We start from the raw sequence: 21,081 nt of genomic DNA on the forward strand, positions 1-21,081 counted from the left end.
GCTCAAGAGTTATTGCTATAATCTGTCACATTAGCCATAGAAACTAAGATTGTTTCCTTGTAAACAAAGCAGGTATTTGAATGCAACCCCAAAATGATTAAATGAAGACAAAACGTGCTGGTAACACACAAATTACAGTTTAGCACTGAGCAAGAAAAAACACTATTTATCATTGTCTCTACTGAGATTACTACACTAGACAGATCTTGAATCAAGAAGTCCTTTACTCAGGTGGCTACATGTTCCATTGTCAAATTACAAACTCTGTAATCATGGTGTACATAAAGAATGAATTTTGGGTTATCCCAAATGCTCTGGATGCCTATCCAATAATTTTTAGGAGTGATATTTTTCCCCTCACAAATGTTTTGAATCGGCATGGAACTCCTTCCACTTCTGTAATAAACTTTTAACAGTAAGATCATAGTATTGCTTCTAATTACAAGAAAAGCTGAAATGATGAAGTGTACTGAAAACCAAATTTACATCAAACTAAGAATTAAAACATAATTTTAAGTATTTTTGTTTGTACAGTAGTGAAAAGAGATGGTTAATTTTTATAATTCTACAGAAATGCATCCAACTCTAGAATTGTGATCAGGTAAGCACAGTAGCAAAAGAAGTCCCTTCTACATGCCTTCATAAGCTTCACACAATTCACTCAGAAACAAAGTTATTTTCAGAGATTTTAACCTTCTCAGGCCTTCAGGAAGTCTTGAATCAACTTACACTGCTCTTGACATCTTTCAGTTTTGGCAGAATATCTAGTCCAAACCCATCAGCCTGTCCTCGTGTCCTGTTTCCACCATTCATGTAATTCCCAAAGGCAAGAACCAAACCAAGAACTCGCATAACTCCTGATTCATTCTTCAATGTCTAAAATACAGAGAAAAAAATTCTGTTCAAAGTCCAATAAATATTTATGGTTAATGAACAGATTTGTTGATGTTGTGTTTAGAAATAATACTTGCATAAAGACTCAGATAAAGGAAGTTACCTTCTACTGCAACATGCAGAAGTAGAACAATGTTAATATGTAATTTTATATATATGGAGAATATTATCTCAAAAATGGATACTTAGAAAAAATAACAGAAAATCTGTACAGTATTACCAGTCATGACCTGTTAAGAAAAACAAAATAGCAATCCTTATCTGATACTGACATTGTGAATGACATATTTAATTTCACAGAAAATTCATCAACAAGTTAATAAAACACCGAGGTTGAACAATTAAAAACATTAAATAAAAGATATTACATAGTAAACCGTAAAACAGTTGAAATGGTTCTAAGTTATTAAAATACTGATGAAACCTGCATTTTAAAGCTATGTATTTGTTTTTTATGGGACTGCAAAATTTCAGTAATCTCTTCTGACTAGATACAACATTGCTATCTCTAGATATCAGAGATATTACTAAGTTGCACATTTCTCAACCAACACAATGTTAGCTGAACTGGCATTCCTTTGAAAAAGAGTGATAATGGTGACTATGAAAAGAGAAGATTTTGCTTTAACAAAAGGAGAGGGTGCATGGTTTTCCAGAGACTGATACACACTGATGGCAAAAGCATTATATAATTTATTAGCAAAAGCTAATCTTAAAATTCACTTTGATGTTAAAGTACAATCATAAAATGTGCAATTCTGCTATCCTTCAGATTTTAAATATTTGAAATACCTAAGTAAATAAAGTGAAAACTTTTGAAATATGAGTAAAGTTTAAAAAGATTAAAAATCAGAAATTTAGATCTGTTTTTTCACAGAGCACAACCTACCTCACACAGTTTCTGTAACAACTCAAGTTTGCGACGGATTGAACCAATGCTTTCTGAAAACGTTGATTGGAACAGGATGCAAAACACACGTTCTGAAAAGTTGGGAATCAGTGAGAGTTCATAGAGGAACCTGAAGAAGTGATTAAAAAAAATTATTTGAGTCACTGTCAGCAGGTACAGACTTTGGGGGGTTTTTTATACATATTGTACTACAGAAGTGAAAGTTTTCTAAGTGAGCAAAACTGCTCTGTCATAAATATGTTCTTACTGTTCTGGCTTATCCAAAGACTTGGCATTTTCTTTTTCCTTGGATGCCTTGCTATGCTTTTCTATTTTTTCAAGTTCATCTGATTGTGCTCTCTGGAATAAAGAAAAAAAAAAAAAAACAAAAAACAAAAAATGGTTTTGACTGGTCAAACAACAGACAGAAATATGCCCTTGTAACAAAAATCAAATTAATAGATTTTTTGTTCTAGCATCCGCTTATGGTAACAACCATAGGAGTCCATAAAGTATGAAGTCCACAAAGTTTAACTATAAATAGATCTGCTGGAGAATAGAATATCTTGCAAATAATAATACTGACTACTAGCAGTCTGCAAAGTATTGACTCATTCAATGCACTGAGACAATGATCTTAATTCCCAATTCCTCTTCTTTGCTCATTTACGAGATGTTTGAATTGAAGGACTCAAGAGGAGAGTTATATTTCTCTTCACAAATTTGTTGGGTTACATTTGAATGTGATCTGATCTTTAAATATATATTTTAATAATAAATTTTCTTAAATAAATGAAAACAGGTTTTTTTACTGCAATTTAAATTTTCTTTGGGATTTGAAAAAACACTTATGAAAAAAACCATATTTATAATGGAACTATCATACATATAATACATGAGAACTACTGCATAATTCTTTGAAGTAAAATTAATTTTATTTTTATCTTAATAAGCAAAAAAAAAAAGGGTACATATAAACTGCCTAGCTTCTTGAAGAACTCTGTGGCACACTGTGAAGTCTCTGCTTCAATATTCCAATCAATAGAATCTGAGCCTCACCATGTTTTTTTCAGTGCTCCAAGCTATGGTAAAATTTTTTTTACAAACAGTAGTACTGAAAAATGGAATGGCATGGAAAAGAAAAAAAGTGAAAAGAAAATTTCTCCTTCTGACCCTTTTTTTGACAATCATAGCAGTTTCCAAGAGAGATCCAAAACATTAATCTGCCCAAGAGTTAAAAAAAAGTGTATCTACCTTTATTCCTTTAAGAAAGATTACACTCAATTTTTAACTTTCTCCACCACAGAACTTGAAGACAACAGTGAAAAATTATATTCTAATCATTCAGATAATGGCAAAGTGTAAGAAATGTTGCACCCGCATTCTCTCTTGAATGCTTTTGCAGAATTAGAAGAAGAGCTGTTTAAAATCATTATGACTACTCCATCAGGAACCTGAAACCAGAAATTGGAGTTTGGACACTTTTTCTGAAATTGTTGAACATCTTCCCATGTGAAAAGGCTGAAAATACTGATGTGAAGTAGAAAGATGAAGAGATTGAAGAGTTATATAGCAAAAGCCCTTCAGAGTGTCTCTTAATACTTCAAGAAGCCTGCAAATAATGCAAAGTCACCTGTCTATGATGTCACATATCCTAGTATTTAGTCAGCCTTTCTGTGGATGCTCTTCAAAGGTCATCTCTAAAGTGGTCCCATCTTATATATTAAATACTTCAACAGATGGCAAATATATATTTTTTGTCCAGCAACAAACTTTTTTTCTGGACACTAAGAGACTAAATTTGTGGCAGTACCTGTACCAAAGATTAATAGAATAGCTGAGGTTTGAAAGGACCCCTGGAGACTGTCTAGGTGAACACTGACAAAAACCAGAGGCAGCTTGCTCAGTATCACATCCTGCCAGGTTTTGAATATCTCCAGGGATGGAGACCTGATGCCTTCTCTAGGCAGCCTGTTCTAGTGCTTCAAACTCAGGAGGCCCTCTATGTCTTGTCCTTATGTCGGGCATCCCTGAGTCTTGATATGTGCTCTTTAGTCCCCCTCCCCAGTGAGGTATTTATTTGTACATACTGGTAAGATTCCTCTGAGCTTTCTCTTTTCCAGACTGAGCAACCCCAGCTGTCTCCCAGCCTCTCCCTGAACAACACTTCTCCAAGTCTTTAACCATCATTGCTGCTCTCTGCTAGCCTTGCTCCAATGTGTCACTGCCTCTTGCCCTGGAGAGGCCACACCTGCACACAGCATCCTAAATGTGGTCCCACTAGTGCTGAGCATGTCACTTCCCTTGACCTGTTTGGGCCTCCCTTTATCTGCTTGTTTATATGGCATCAGACCTTTCTCAGTCAACAAGGGCTAGGCTGAGGCTTGTTTACCAGTTTTTAATTTTAGAATACTGGCAGTGGCCATTCATAACACTCAGTTACATGAATTCCCTAACCCAGTTTTACTTCAGTGTGGGGAAAGAAACTTGGGGATTCATCCTCCAAAGGCACTTTTCTGCATAAAGTCAAGGCAGATATAGGATCTGTGAATACAGTTACTGTAGCAATTGTTTCTTGTACAATGCTATCCTGAGAAGAAGAAGGTTTCCAAGATACTAGGATCAGAAAATTTAATCAATTTTAATCCTATTTTAAAAGACTTTTCCAGGATGAGGGCTAGAAAAAGACAACTAACTGCAGAAGTATTAACTTGAATATTGCATGTGCTGTTGTGGAGAAGGCTTGGGTTTGGTTTTGTGTTAAAAATGCCAGTGTAAATGGGACATGTCCACACTTAATCTAGAACACTCTTACCCAGGTGAGAGTTAAAAGAAAAGAAAGTTTCCATCACTTCTCAAATCAGTAAGACCTCTCTTGGCAACAGGTGAAATCTACAGATTTTAGAAGCTGGAAGGATGCCAAGAGAGGTAGCATCGTTCCAGTGGTCACATCATCAGAGCCACAGAGCTCTAGGTGTGCAAATGACATGACTGCAGGAGGAGCCATTTTATTTATTCAACTTGTATTTCAAAAACTTCATGTAGTCAATTTACACTTTGTTTTACACTAAGTTTTTGAAAAAAAGCCCAACTTTTCGTAAAAGTAAACTAGTTCTCATGCTAACAAATTAAATTAATTTCCGTTATTTCTGGTCACTCTTTAAATTATCTTCTCTCCTGTTAAATGAAGGAAAATCACTTAACATTTTTTTCATAACAGTTAAAGAGAAGTAAGTATTTTAGCATGGAGCATAAACCTAAATGGTTATTTGCAAATATTTTAGAATAAATACTCAGAGTTCTCTCTCTCACAGCCTTCAACACAGATTGAAATATTAGAGTGCTTATCACAGCAATCTATCACATACATGCATGTTCAAGCTCTTGATGTTTCTCCACCAAATCCCACGGGCAAAGGTTAGGCAGACTCCCTATTCCTTATTTAAGCCATTATTCTCAGGTTGCGTATGCAAACAAGTAACAACTGTCAGAGATACAAAGGCTAAGCATGATCCACTCATGGGCAGGCCAGAGCAAAACTCAAGAGAGAAAGTTTACACCCTCCACCAAAATCAAGAAGTTGAAGTATACAGCCCAAGTTCAGACTCAAACTGGAATTTCAAGTCACTAATTAGGGCTCAGTTATCCAGACTTGTGATCAGTGGTACTTTAAATTCTGACAGAAAAGGAACACTGTGTCTATTGCACAGGTATTATCAAAAATAATTTCTCAGAATTTTACCAGATTTCTTTATTATTAATGCCTATTTTTTCTCCAATTTACAGATGGATAATTTTTAAAAAAGCTTTTATATTGGCTTCCAAATGTGTGTCAAGAGAGAACACATTCAATAAATACTTATCATAAAAGTCATTAACCTGACTGCATTAGCATCTCTTTGAATGTTACTGCTCTTGCTTTCCTTGATTTTTTGCTAGATATATATTGCATCAAAAGTGGAAAAAATAATATAATGTACTAGAATTTCATATTAACTATATCTAAAATCAGACAGCAAAAATCTGAATTAAATTACTGCAAAAATATTCTTCTTCAGTTTAATTCTTTTCCCATTTTCTTCCAGAGTATGAATTTAGCCACTATTTGCTCTTACCAAAGTTCATAAGGGCCCTTTTTCCATCTCACAACATAAATCTCATACATATCCTGGTTCGCTTTTTCTTTCCTTACAACAGAAGCCTAGCTCTGAGTTTAGGTAATTTCAAATGTATGAAATTTTATTTTTTTGCAAACTTCACTTTAAAAGTTTGTGTTCTATCTTTCAAAAACAATAAGTGAGTTGTCTAAGGAATTTTGTCCTTAGCAGATGAAACAAGGATATACAGAGATACCCTGGTTAATAATAAATACCATATTCTTTTCAAGCTGGATCATCAGAACTCAGTATAGTTATAGTTTGTAAGTACAGTTTGGCTTTGCCAAAAAAAAAAAAAAAGACATCCCATTGTAATTGCTAGTTTAAAATAAGAAAAAAAAAATCACAAGAAATAATAGAGGAGAAAGTTTGAATCTTAAGGGCAGAGAAGTGTGATGCACTTCAGACTTGTGGATGCCCTTTCTCTCCAGCAAAGGCATTTTGAGGTTTTTGAAAGCATCGACCTAAGTCTTTTAAAGATAAAGACAGTATGGGCAATTTACTGGGAGCCTAATTATGAAAATATGCATGTTTCTTTAGTGATGGAAAAAGGGCAAAATGAGAGATGATAAATTATTCTATAGCATTTTTAATCCAGTTTTATACAACTGTTTCCATGACATTGCAAAGACACAAGCAGAAGCAGACATACCTTGTTTCAGTGATGCTTAAGCTACAACCCCAGCTGCTAAGAGGCAATCTGTTTCAAAGTAAACATTCACTGACTTGCTGGTGCTACATTTCTCATCAGAACCAATATGTCCTAACACCACACAGCAACTGGAATGTTTACCTGCCTTCTCTCTCTCTAATTATAGCTATCACCTGATTTCATTGTTATTAGAGAATTTGGAAAAGCACATTTACATGCAGTTTTATCTACAAAGATTCTCCTATTAAACTGTCTAGATACAAATACATAACTAATTATCAACATGTATTTAAACAACTCTTCACCAAGCAAGCTACACAACCACACCTAAGAGCTATTTGACTGTACAGTACAATGCTGCACTAACACAGTCTTTCTCACTTAATACAATTCAACTTAATAATATTAAATAAATTATTGAGGGCTTGGGTCTTTGGTGGGGTGTGGGCTTCTTAGTTTATAAAAAAGTCACTAAGATATAGACAATATCTTTGTGGTTTAACAGGAGTTTAATTCCTCAGTAAACAGGAATTGAACCCTCAGGACTGTGGCTTTTGAAATTAGGGTGTGTTTAGGTTTGGAGACTGCCCAAATTTCATTCACATTTAAGAAGGGAAAGCACTACGTCAGACACATGCAATCAGAAAAAATGGTTACATTCTGAAGGAAGAACTGTAAAACAAATGCTCCCATATGTTCCATACAGATTAAATAGAAAGACTGAGGACTAGTACAGTGGTATTTAAATATCCAACAAAAAAAGAATTCTCAATCCATAAAAAAACCCCTAAGAACTAAAAATTAAGTCAATGGCTAAGAAGTAAATGCTGCAAAGTTATTCCCACTTACAACACAGGATGAGATTGAGAAATAAGGGAGGAATCAAACATGCCAGGCTCTCTGGTACCACCCATTACTTACAACAGCTATTGAACAATATTGCTATAATTAGTGAAGCTAGAAAGGGAAGAAAATGCAAGGTCTGAAGTGTTTTGACAGAGGGCTGAAAGGAAAAAAAGAATACAAAAGTCAACTAAAAAGAAAGCTTCTTTCAAGACAGAGTTTCATCAAAAAGAAGATCCAGGATTAAAATTCAGGTCCCCTTATAAAATCCTACCCAAGTAATATGAGGGCTTTTCTTGTAATCTGTTTGGTTTTTGGTTGTGGTTTTGGGATTTTTTTTTCTGTTTTCCACCCAAGCAAATATAATAAAGTTGGACTGGTCTGTTTTCTATTCAAAGCAAAGAGATATATTAGACAGTCGAAAACTTGATTCTTTCCTGAGATTTACACATGGTATTTTCCTTGATCAGGACATTTCCTAGAAATCTTCTGTAATAAGTGAAGGTAATTAAAAAATGCACACAATGTCATTTGGTTATTTCAATGAACTGCAAATTTTCTAATAATCCATTATATTAAGATTCAGAAGTATATTAGAGACAACATTAAGTAAACATTTAAAAAGTTTTAGTACATTATCAACATAAGAGGAATATATTTTAAAACTGAAATGAAAAAAACCTAACTTGTTCACAATAAGAAAGAGAAGAATGCAAAAACTGATTATGACTGCAGTATGTATTCCATACTTCCCACAAGAAAATCTCTCACATTCACACACATGTAACTTATAAAATTAATTCAAATTTTTTGCCGGCTAAAAACTGCATGGCATGGAATATATATGCACCGTGTAAGGAAGCAGATTAAAAGTAATTTAAAATAAAATACCATCGGCCAAAACAAAAATGTTGTGGAGCAAAGAGGCAAAGAGTTCATAAAGATTTGGAATGTTGTTAGAAGAGGTTTTTCTTTTGACCATTATCTTCTGGGCAGTGTTGGTTAACCTAGTTCTTCAGGAATGAATAGCAAAAGTCCTTTCTAGCTCTCGTCAGACTTTTGGTTTCTTTCTGTTTTATTTAGCTCCTCAGATTTTCTGTAAAGTGGACTAGAGCTTACTATCTCTCTTTTTGCATGCCAAAGTAGATTATTTAGGGGGACTTCATAAACCATCAAATCATTCCAAAGCAGGTGGCTAAAAGCTAAAGTCTAAAAACCAAATATCTGAAAGGTGTAAAATTAATTAACATTCTCAAAACCACGAGGGAAGTTAAGGATCTCGTACAATAACATACACTGGCCTTCAATGCTATTCTGTGGCTCACAGCTTTACATTTTGTATTTTGAAGTTCTTTGGAGGGCAAAGAGAAAGCCTCCTCACTCTTTCAAGAGATGCCTAGCCAGACCTCCACACATCCAGGCACTGCACTCACAGACAGGGCAATGTTCACTGGCCCCAGCTGAAGGCAGAACTATGCTTCTAAGATACAACATTTTGAATTTTTTACTTTACAGGCTTTGTCAAGTTTTAGAACATGCTTGAGCATACTCTGAATCCCTGACTTTACATACTTTAAGGTTAAATCTCTCTGATTATTACTACTAGACATTTATGAAGTCCCTGGAAGTTTATGCTACTTTTTAACACACCCCCTTAGAGAAATTCTTTTCCTTTCAAAGAATTAAAACTATTTTGGAGCAATCCCTGAAGAAAGAATAATTAAATGCTCCAGTTCCATAAAGAGAATAACTTCTGTTATCAAAACTTTTTTTCAGTTGAGCAGGATTTTTATATTAGTGAAATTACGAAGTGAATTCAAAGGTGTGGAGTGTAAGATTTGGTTCTATTGATCAAAGACTGCCACACCCAAGAAGCAAAAAAAGGAGCAAAATTAACATCTGTTTAGTCATTTAGAAGTCGATCATGTTACTCATGTAGAAATACATGCACTTCATAAAACACTCAATGGGAATAAATGCAATTAAAATACTTGGTATTTTCATTGCTTTTGGGGAAAATAAAGTCACTTCAAAATAGGACTTCTACAGGCTTTCTGAATATTATTGATGCCAAGTAAAAATACCTTCACATGGACACACAGTATTCCTACATTTTATGGACTTCCTCTGACTACTCACATTCTCATAGAGGGCTTGCAGCGTCTCTAGATCAACCACAGAGTTGTCCAAGTTCACAACAGCTATGAAAAAGAGAAAAGAAAAAAGAGTTAGTTGTTCAGGATGATAATCCAGCTGTGAAAGAAAGCTGGTCACAATACTCAGCAACAGTTTTTTATGACCTACTGGTCATACAGCTTAAGGTTTTAACTTTATTAATGCCTTGAATAGTGCAGTATAGTATGGCTAGAAACCTGGCAGAGTCAGGTGTCGAGTGTTAAAGAATTCATCTCCCTCCCCCCATACACATAAACATGATCCCACAAGTATGGCCATAGTCAGAGATCAGAGATAAGCTTTACATCAGACTTTCATGGTCCAGCTGAAAGCATTATAAAAATTTGTAAATCTGCACCACAGCCACACACACAACAAAGCTCATTCCTGTCGCTGGTTGACTTCAGTCTTAAACTCATTAATCCATAAGTCAGCCAGTTAACTTCAAAACACCTGACAAGGGTCAAGTCTTCTATGCACTAAGCCAACACATTTAGTACGGATACAAAATATGCCTTTCCTGTTCCCAACCAATTCTGGTGCCACACACACACACTGTATTTTTTTTCAGCATCAAAAAACCCCAGTGGAACAGCTTAAATACAGTGATTTCTATCTACCTAACTTGCATTAAAAAAAAAAAAATTCATTTCGAGGTACACTCATTTAGAAATGGAACCCTGACTCCCCACTTGTTATAGAAACATTTCACAAGGCACAGGAAATATTTGTGCAAACTACTGAAAATATGTTCTCAGCTAATACAAAGATTTATTTTTCAAATGGTGCTTTTCAGCATTCCTCTTACATGGTTTTGCAAGGACAGTGACCATTCACTTAAAAGCTATATAAATCCAGTTTTCCTCATCTATATCTTGAAATTTAGAATATTGCATTAGAATATATGTGATGGCACACATTTTTGTGTGTTTGTGTGTGTGTGGTGTGTGTATGTGCACTTGCACAACAAGCTGAATAATTCCCTAGGTGAGATTAACCTAGAAATTGCAACATTGCTCAGAGCTACAGACCCAGCAACAAGTTAATTTTTGTCCCATAAATCCATGTCCTTAATAGTCACAGAGAAATTCTGTATACACTTAAAGACTACAGAATATAATTCAAGCTCATGTGTTTCTGATTGCCATCTAGAGATAGCACTCTGAGTCTGGGACTTATCATGTTTCCCCTTTCCAGGCCTGAGACATAGTTTTAGTTGCAGTTTAAGAAAATTATAAACAAAAAAGTGTTGACCTTGATTAAAGTAAGCAAGTCACACTGTATCTCTAAGCAGAGCACAAAGCTAACTTTTAGGATTAAACCAAAAATAATTTTAAAATTCTTTACTTTTTCAGAAATAATGTGGGGTTTTTTTCTATTTTTCCCTTACTAGAAAGCAATGTAGCAGCCTATGTAACAGTTAACTGTTCAGGAAGCAACATGTTTTTTGTTTTCTTTTGGGGTAGGGGGCACATGCAAAAATCTGCTACTAATTATTTGTGGTATTTTTAAACTTCCCTCCCTCATCCAAGTGTAATAATTGCTGCAACAGAGACTTAAAGATGTCCTCTACACAGGGCATGGTATGATACATTATATTTAATAAACCCTTGTTGCTCAATCAGACTATCTGTATGCCTCAAAATGCGCCAAATTTGCCTCGTAGAACTGGACACTAAAATTAGCACACAAATAGAAACTGGGTTGAGATAGGTTTGAGAGCCCTACTTTAAGAAAACACTAACATCAAAGCCTACATACAAACAGCTTTATTAAAGCCAGGATATATTATGAAACTCAGTTTATACTATCTAACATTTCAGCACTTTTATGCTTATGCAATGTTTTCATATATGGACACACTTGCAACCCTTAAACTATTTATTTGGAGTTGTGGCTGTCTTCTCCCTACTCCACCCCCCTTTCCTTCCAGAGACTGTTCACTCCTGAGCTAAGAAATTCAACATAAGTTCCTGCCCTGACTTTTGCTCAATGTTAAGATCACCCACGGATTACTCGGGGAGCAATAGAACACTTTTGTTTGAATGCTTGCAGGAGATAAGAGAACGCCTGGCAAACACAATGGTGCCAGGTCTGTGTACTTTCAACAAAACAGGTATGCAGAAGAGTGTACATACTTCAGGGAGCTGCTTAAAACAAATCAGTCTGAGACAAGGACATGGGGAAGTTAGATCCTAGGATATATCCTTCAAGTCTCTGCCTCCAAAGAGAAATGTATTTCTATATGTTTCATCTAAACCTGCATATGTTCATAAGTAGCACTCCAACATCTCACTAGGATTTTTCCATGTACACCTTAGGTATGCTCCCCATACTCTGAGGAGTGAGGATATGAGCTTCTGTTCTTAGGCAAACCTGCATCATTGCCATACAGAAGGTAATAGCTGACAAAATAAATCAGAACAATTACATATTTAATTCCATTATCTAGGCAATTTGAACTGGAAAAAAACAATGATGTCTCCTTATGCAGCCAAGCTTACTAGTTAAACATGCCCCCTACAATCAGCATGACTACACAAACATCTAACCAAAGGATTCCATATGTGGTGGCAACAGAATGATGAAACGCAGACAAAGATTAATTTCCTCATATGAAAATATTTTTAGCCATGCTGCAGCTCCAGTATACTTTGATGCAAACAACTGGAGAAGGGTTTGTGTTAGTCTTGCAGACGGTAGATATTCTCACCCATGTCACTGGTTTAGAAAGTGATTTTTTCTTGTTTCAAAGCTGACATTGAATTTCCTGGCCTTGACTACTATGAAAGTGAAGAATATCTATTGGCTTTTGCTCTAACAGAAAGAACTTTAATCACATCAGATCCAGAAATTTAGTCCTTACTGTCAAGATCTCAGAGTTTTGTTATTTTCTTGCATTCCTATTACCAGTGCTGCTAATTAAACCACTTTAAAGCCCTAAAACTGTAAAATTATTTGATCCATATATATAATTATGTATATATACAAATACATAGATATAATTAAACCAAATTTGAATAAAGTATGTGCAGATGCCCACAGAAAAAAATTAACGGAATTACAAACCAACAATTTCTTTCTTCTATTTAAGCAAGCCAGGGTAAACAGATGACTACAAAAAATCCACCCAGTAAAATGAGGGGCTGGGGATCAATCAGAAATGATTAACTGATACTATAAAGAACAGAGAAGAAGAAATTTCAAAGGATTTATAACGAAATTAAAGGGTTTGGGGAACTCTTGCTGCTCCTCAGCTTTCCTGATATTTTCACTGTTTTGGTTACAATCTACATGGAAATTCTAAACTGGTATATTTGTGACAGAAATTATATCTTATTATCTAATGGCAGAATATGAAAATTTTAGCAGAATGGAACAGTTTTCTTTCCATTCTGTATTTTTATTATATAAATTGAATTAGAATATATATATATATGTATACAATCTCACATTAGAAAAGCCAATTTAGATATTAAATTGAAGCTGGAAAGACAAAAGAAAAATGCAAGCAGAGAGAGAAAGATTTACTATTTTTATTAATATCAAGTGATTTGCAAGTGTAGAAGTTATGTCCCCTGACAGGAGGATATGTGGCTTGTAAAAAAATGAGATTAGGGCACATGATCATATTCAGAGGCATGTTTGAACTGAAAACTGATGGACCTTCTTCCATATACACAGAAGACAAAACAGAGACACAATTTTAAAAAACCAAAAAAAAAAAAAAAACCACCCCAAAATAAACCAACAGAAAGCAAAATACAAAAAATAAACCAAACAATAAATTATCAGAACCCTCAAGTCTTCAGGGCAAGACAGTAACGAAGCCAACAAGAAGATCAAACTTCTTGCCAGCAAATATAATTCTGAAGAGGAAATGTATGAGAAAACACCATCAGCAGAAAGCTGCAGGATGCCCAGTGTACTTTTAGGAAGACCATAAAAGAAAGTTGCTGTACTTTTTCCTTTGTTAGACAGATCACTGCTGTTGATATTCATATATCTAGGAGCACACGATCTACCAGTTGCCACTAAACCAAAGCCAATAGACAATGCAGAAACAGCTAACCTACCTAAATTGGTGAATTTAGATTCATACCTATGGCTATGAATCTAAATCCACCAATAGTACCACTCACATAAGCTGTTAGAAAAAAGAGAACTTCTTACAGCTACCCAGTCTTTGGAAACCTTATTTTGTTCGAAGTCCAAAGCCTTGGAATTTCCTTTTAAAATGAAAAGGCCAAAATTCAGTTTCCCACTGAGTAGAATTTCAGAAAGAAAAAAAAAGTGTTATAAACCAGACCCTTCGGATCAAACTTTTGTGTCATAAAACTCTCATTAGCACAATCATATATGGATGATTTCCAGAAAACTGGTATTCAGTTGAATTCTTAGCCTTAGCCTTCCCTTTTCTCAGGGCAGGTTTCAAATTAATAACACCCCATTTGTTTGGCCTTTCCAAGTATGCTTCCTAAGCTTTTCTGTCTCTGGACTCCATCTAAAATTAAGCGTCTCCTTCTTGAAACCTCCTGGAAGCACCACTGTGTCCCAAAAAGCCTGACTAAGCATTTTCCAAATACTACTTGACTGATAACAGATTACAGTTTAAGTCCTCATAAAGAAGCAGTAGCAGAATTAAAACCACATCTGAACCTGTATTGCCCTACTCAGATCCATCCTTCATGATTGCAAACAAGCAAACCACCCACCCAACTCCTTCCTGCTGATTTCCACCTCAATTGACTTCTCCGTGACTCTCCAAAAACCAAGCAGTATTGCTTCAAGAGGCCACTCCTTTTTTTCCTCCTGCACATCTTTGCCTCCTCACTCTCCCATCTGCTCTCTTTCTCCAGAAGAACACCACGGGTTTCTGCACGACTTCACAACTTCTCTGACAAATGGCAGAAACAGATGGTCAGTACAACAAAACACAAAGGCAGATCTATTCTTCTTCACTGAGAGAAGGACCTCCTGTTTCTGCAGCAACTAACCACAGTGCTCTTACCACACAGTTCTGTGTGTGGCACTCATCTGGGGGTCACTCAGCTGTTATGCCCTTCATGAGACTCTAACATGCAAGATTATAGGATACTGAGAGGTTCCAGCTTCCATGGTACTTCTTATGGACTTTGATCCCCAGATATTTCTACTCCACTGAAATAATCCAAACCCGAGGAATATTACTGTAAGCCAAAGAGTAAAAAAAACTGAAAAGGCATCAAGCAGTCTTACAACAAAAATTTGATTCTGTTGTTATTAAGAACCTGTATCAACATATAGAAATATAGAAACAGTAAGCTTTATATAATTTGAGTCTCAAAACTGCTATGTAATTTTTTAGGCACAATGGTACCATTAAAATTCATACAACCAGATTTCACAGGACTTAAAATTATTTTAAAATATCTAAAAAGGGTATTTGCAAGGAAGAAAAAGGCACATAAGTGAGTACGTCCAATGTGTCACTTTGAATGATCTTCCTTGAATTATTATTTCTGAGTTAATTAAAAACAATAGCTTCCTCAAGTAAAATGTACAGGCAGTAAATTGAAAGTAGTCAAAATCCAACACCATTAGAAAACTGGCAAAACCTTAAAAATTGGAGAACTCTGACACAAGAGAAACAAGTCAGATAATATACAGCTTGATCAACTTATGCTTTTATCAACAAACAAGGAAAAATAGATACAGAATACATACAGAACTGGTCTGTCAATACAGTATGGAAGTCTTCTCAGACAGGTGTCTTTGGAAGAAAAAGCAACATGAGACATACAGACACAAGCAAACCAGGAAAAAAGTTTCAATGCAGACAATTTCAGGTTCATTGGAATGACTGAGAGCTGACCTGCTCAATTCAGAAGTAGAAGAAAAAGCACCTGCATCAGTGTTCTCATCAACAAAAGGGCCAAAAGAGCCTAAGAAGGTGATCAAACTGCAATGACCTCTTTTGCTCCTATGAAGATTGTTTGGATGTAATATCAAGCTACTTGCAAAATAAACCCAGATTTACGCCCAATAAATACTTAGTATTTATATTTTAAAATAAACTAATCTGCAAAACTTTCAGTCTCTTATCGGTTACATAGAAAACCCATTACTTCAAAACTTTATATCCCTTGATTGGCCCCTCCTCCCCAACCCCCACCTCCCAATCCTGCCCCCCTCCTCCCTTTCCCTCCACCCCAGTTTGTTCCTTTTCCCCCATATCACTTTTGACCTAATTCATCTAAAATTTACAAGGTCATATTTTTATCTGTAATAGTTCCAACAACTTGACAACTACTTCTACTGTCTTGGGATTCTTCTTTATCTTAAGTAAAAGAAATGTGAATCTCAAATGCAGAAAGTTAAATCCCAAATGGGACTCTCTGAAATAAATATATTGTGTTTACACAACAGTGCTAAAATCTTGTGTCCCTGTGCTAAAGCAAGTTGTGGCAATCCCACAAGGGTCATGACAGCATAATTTTTAAAGAGCCTCAAAAAATAAGTAAAATAAAAGAATTTTTAAACATGACTTGCATAACTTGCAAACCAACCCCCAACCCCCACTGAAAATTGGCAGGTGGGGTATGGCTGCACTGAGTTGCCAAAAATTAATAACTTCATATTATTTATTACTTACCTCCTTGCCCTCAGTACCTTTGTGATACAATTGTCTATTAAGAAATACTCAAAGTTTTCATCCTGACAATGTTAAAGGGCACAAAGCACAAGGGAGACTGGGGCTTCAAGACAGGTACATACAGCATGGATCAGAGGCAAGACACCATTTAGAACTGCTGGCATAAGTTTTACTGTGGCAGTAATTCACCTTGATCTAAAGCTTGTGTAAGAAACCAGAACAGTAAACAAAATTTCCAAGCAGAAGCCATGGATTAAGTTGAGCTGTTGCTTCAGATCATTTTTAAATGACTCAAGAGTTTTAAATACCTTCAAGAACATGCACCCGCATTTCTAGGAAGCAATAGAATAAGAATCAATTAAGCATGAATATGTTTTGCAAAATGTGAAGTAAAAAAAGAAGTAGACTTCATTGAAAGGACTGAATCTTTTGCATGATTTTTCTCTTATAAACATAATTCAACTTCTAGACAGTTGTCTTGTTCCCTAACTTTTATCCCAAATATAAAAACTGTATCAATAGAGGTTTTCTACATACATGTAAATATATATTCACACATAAAACAAAATATATCACCAGATTTTATATAGCTGTACACAGCTAATATAAATAGTTACATTACATACATTTCCAACAAGTGCCTACTTTGTTAAGGACAGCAGTTACCGATTATGTGAAGTCAAACTTCATACACCTATACAGTTTGTTTACAAAAAAGTGTGCAAGTTCGGCTCATAGAGAACAAATATATTTTGTTTGACTCAGTATGTCGCCTTCTTGTCTAGGCAGGAAAAAAAAAGCTGAGAGCAATGCTGTAATCCTTTCAGAATAAAATGTTTAAATACAAACATGATTGCCATTGTAGACTGTTTAATTTAGAGAGATTGTATTTCAGCTCTGGCTTTGAGAGGTTTGCTGATTTGACTATAGAGACTACTTCAATGCTTATCTTAATTGTTTAGATAAGATTTGTTTGAATTTGGCAGGTGAAAAAAACATGGGTGTGGGATATAGGAAGGTTGAGAAAAGACTGGCATTTTACCAGATACTGCGAATTTTAAACTACAGTGCACAGAGGAGCAAACAGTCTCAATGAACCTGCCAGGGGCTGCTCATCGGGGAATGAGACTGAGTGGCAGGATTCAAGATTTTCTGCAAACTGAAAAGGATTACTATGATAACTCCCAAAACACTACTGAAGGCTTAACATAGTATACAACTGCTAATTATATAATACACATTTAAATAAGTTTAAAAATATATAATTGTGCTTTATGATTATAGTAGGGGCTTGTTCACTCGGTTCCTGACCCTTAAATGTATTTTTAGTGTTTCAAGAACAAGATTTCAATATAAGATTAATATTGGCATAAAGGTAAATTTTATATGTAAGAATTTCTTTTACAGAAAATATAATTATTGCTTTAAAAAACCCCAATGCCCTGTGGCTTTTATTTCAGTATCAGTTTGTACTAATTTTTTTCAATTTCTGGTTAAGGTAGTACAGCATACCACAGGCATTTCATTTAGGGTTCCCAAAAGAAAGACAGTCATACCTCTCAAGTATATATTTTTTGGGGGCAGACTACTAGAACATGATATCTGAGGAATATACTTTGGGGATGTTTATGTGTCAGTTTGTATTTACACTGCATGTTATAAAAACAAACTGTACAAACACATGAGCCGCAAAAGCATGTATGCAGTAGGTCTGGCATTGTGTATCAATCTGTCTGAAGACAGACATGATTTGTAGCTTTAAATTTGTTTTTCAGGTGACATAAAATTTGGATTTCTTGTGTGTTAAACTTTTCTTTTAGATCCATACAGGCTCTAATGCCTTTCAATCTTGATTTCAATGGGTTTAAGACCAGGCTAATTTTACCAGTGATTGTGTAACTGGAAGAAATTAGCAAGACTTACTTGGAATGCAAATGAGGCTTCAGGCTTCAAACTAATTGAGACTTTGAATTACATGTGAATTTTTTTCAGAATTCAAATTTGCTGATCCAAATTTCAAATTCCACCTAATCTATTTCTATAAGAATAGCTCACAGCAAACAAAGTCACCTCTAACACTGAGAAGTGCAGCCCATAAACAGAGACATGCTTTTTATTTCTTGCTTTAGGGAGCTCATTATAAATTATAAATTTAAACAAAATGCAGGAGGAGAAGGAAGAAGAAGAAATTTATTTGGAACCATCCACTAGTGAACTGCTGCATTTGATAAAATTATCAGGGCAGATACCTAAGACACTTTCTTTTTTCCAAATAATAGATTCTCTGCAGTAAGCAGCTAACTTGGGATCTTAGCTTTTATTCTCTTCATTTACCCACAGTTAGTGCATAGTTAATGGAGCTCCTGGTGTGTCTGGTTGGCAATGTAGAATACTTACATTATATTATTTATCAACACTAAATGAGCTAATAGCTGCCCAGCTCATAGATCTGAAAATGTACTTGCTCTTGAAACATTACCACAAAGGAGAGAGTATCTTAGGCTTTCATAGGACTCTGCTCCCAGCTTACTGCAAATATCTTTATCAACACTGAAAAGCAAGATATTAAAAATAGTGATTAATCCTCAATGAAATCCAGGTGGCAATGGTCTGCTGGTTTTGGTCTGGTTTTGGTCACCCAAAGAACTGCTTTGATTGCACTGTCTGTAATCACGATCAATGACTAATCTAAAATTCTCAAGGAGCGGCTAGAAGTTAAAGCAAGTTTTGAACTAGAGCTAGAACCAGTGCAGTATCAAAATGATCAACAAAGGAGACAGCAGAATAACCTCAGAATTTGTCTTTCTATTGAATTGCTTGATCTATTTAACTTACACAAGTTAAGAAGCTAGATGTTTACATACCTGCATGACAAGATACCTGAAAGTAGACGGCTCTGTAATTTCACAGACCAAAAGCATGAAAGAATGAAGGGTATCTGTAAATTAATCTGGCAAATTCACTATGGGAAACATATTTAAAGTGCTAAAAGTGAGAGAAATCAACCTTTTGAACAATGTTTCATGGGATATGACTTCTCCATCACTTAAGGTATTTCTATGAAATCCTAGACTCACGAAAACCAACTGCAAAACTTTCAGCAACTTCAAAGAAAGCAAAAGGTTGAAGGGTCAGATTTTCAGCTGGAACTCAAGATCATTTACACTGCTAAAATGTTCATATTTATACAGACTAACAGCCTGAGGCAGAAATTAGCAGGCAATATTACATAACTTGCCTTATTTAGCAGCCAGACCAAATGCTTAGAATGTTCCTTCTAAAACCCTAGACTTGAGCGGCATGTCTGCCTTTTGCTACGTCTCTCTGAAATTCTCTACCATTCTTCTGTAACATCAGCAAGCTTAAATCATTTTACACATACTACACGGAATGTTGTTACTGTTTGGTGATTTACAACAGAAAGTACTGCAAGTTCTTTTAGCCATGAAGATACCTATTATCATTCAGAAGCAAGTTTTCGCTGTTTATAGTTTCAGCAAGCCAGAGGTGTGTGATATCACTATCCACACAAGCAGAATTAGGAAGCACTGTGTGGAAACATACAGGGTTTCAACCATCATGCAAAGCAGGTCCTCCTTTGCCTGTAATAGCTGTACAAGCAACAGCTTCAGTCACAACCCAAAATGCAAATTTTCTTGGTCAATAACTATGAAAACAAAACACTTGAGAGGTTTCCTCTCAAATCGAAATTTCTTTTTCCTTCTGTCAAATGGTGGTAGTATCTCACTGAAAAAAATTTACACACTTTCAATTTATTCTCCAAATAAAATTAAAGGGGTTTTTTTGGCACTGCAGAGAGCATATTATTGTCGCCTAGTATTCTACATGTCTGCCCTGTCTGATGTCTGGATAAACACACCAGGGATTTCATCGTATTAAGCCACGTTAAGCCTTTCACCAAATATTCTGAAGTTAGAGTACTAAGGAGCTACAGATGCTAAGAAAGTGATGTAATGATCTTGTGATCTTGTGACACCACGTTGTAAGTGTGGCAGGATTATGAAAATAATGCAAAAAGATTTTTGGCTAGGTACATGACAGATGACACAGCTTTACTAATTCAAATCACAATACTGTGATAGCTGAGTGCAGACGGATGCCTGTGTTTGGTTTAAGTTCCATCTTTTTCACACTCCAAAGTATTTCTCAAAAGCTGGTATTAATTCAAGGAAATAAAGGCTGGGATAACAACAAAAACCAAATGCCCATGTATGCAGAAAACCAAAATATATACATTAAAAGAAAAAAACCCCTTCCTTATTTGGAACCACATATGTACGTTTTTTACAGTATAATGACTAGCTTTGGCCCACTGACTTTAAGATTAGGGCATGCACTCGCTATTGTTTCAGCTCAGTAACACTGAGCTGTGTTTTGTGTCTGGGAAGCAAAAGCAATTGCAACTTCACTAACAACAGAAAACACACTACACTGAAACAGAACTGCACACCCATTGCTTGGGGAGGTTTCATGTGAAACAGCAGAACAACAGAAATTAACCTATCTTTCACTGCCGGGGGATAACAACAAAGCAAGAGAAAGACGAGAAAGCAGTAAGTAGGAGAAATCCAGGTATCTCATAAAGTGGCAGGTACAGGAACACCAACACACTGACTGCAGCATGGGGAGCAGTGGGCAGTCAGACTAAGCACAAAACCATGATTTCCCCGGCACTCTTCCTTACCCCCCCATCATGGATGAGGCAGGGACACAGCAAACAAGCCACTCTACCATCTTCGAACCACGCTCTCTCTTCCTTGCACTCGGACCCCTGTCTAGAGGAGCTATTCCCTGCGTGAGGACCGTGCCGAGCGGC

General features: G+C 35.6%; 1 protein-coding gene across 2 annotated transcripts in view; it reads right to left on the reverse strand.

Annotated features, from left to right (window-relative positions):
* FMN2 (formin 2) overlaps window positions 1-21,081 on the reverse strand; it is a 152,308-nt gene that overhangs the window by 59,239 nt on the left and 71,988 nt on the right. For both annotated transcript variants that reach the window (XM_063151572.1, XM_063151571.1), the window contains 4 exons: window positions 9,575-9,636; window positions 2,052-2,143; window positions 1,784-1,913; window positions 730-876 (listed from right to left, as the gene is read on the reverse strand). In XM_063151572.1, coding sequence (XP_063007642.1) covers window positions 730-876; window positions 1,784-1,913; window positions 2,052-2,143; window positions 9,575-9,636 — 431 coding nt within the window. The remainder of the gene's footprint in view (window positions 1-729; window positions 877-1,783; window positions 1,914-2,051; window positions 2,144-9,574; window positions 9,637-21,081) is intronic.

The sequence above is a fragment of the Melospiza melodia genome, chromosome 3 (genome assembly GCF_035770615.1).
Source record: "Melospiza melodia melodia isolate bMelMel2 chromosome 3, bMelMel2.pri, whole genome shotgun sequence".
NCBI classification, from domain to species: Eukaryota; Metazoa; Chordata; class Aves; order Passeriformes; family Passerellidae; genus Melospiza; species Melospiza melodia.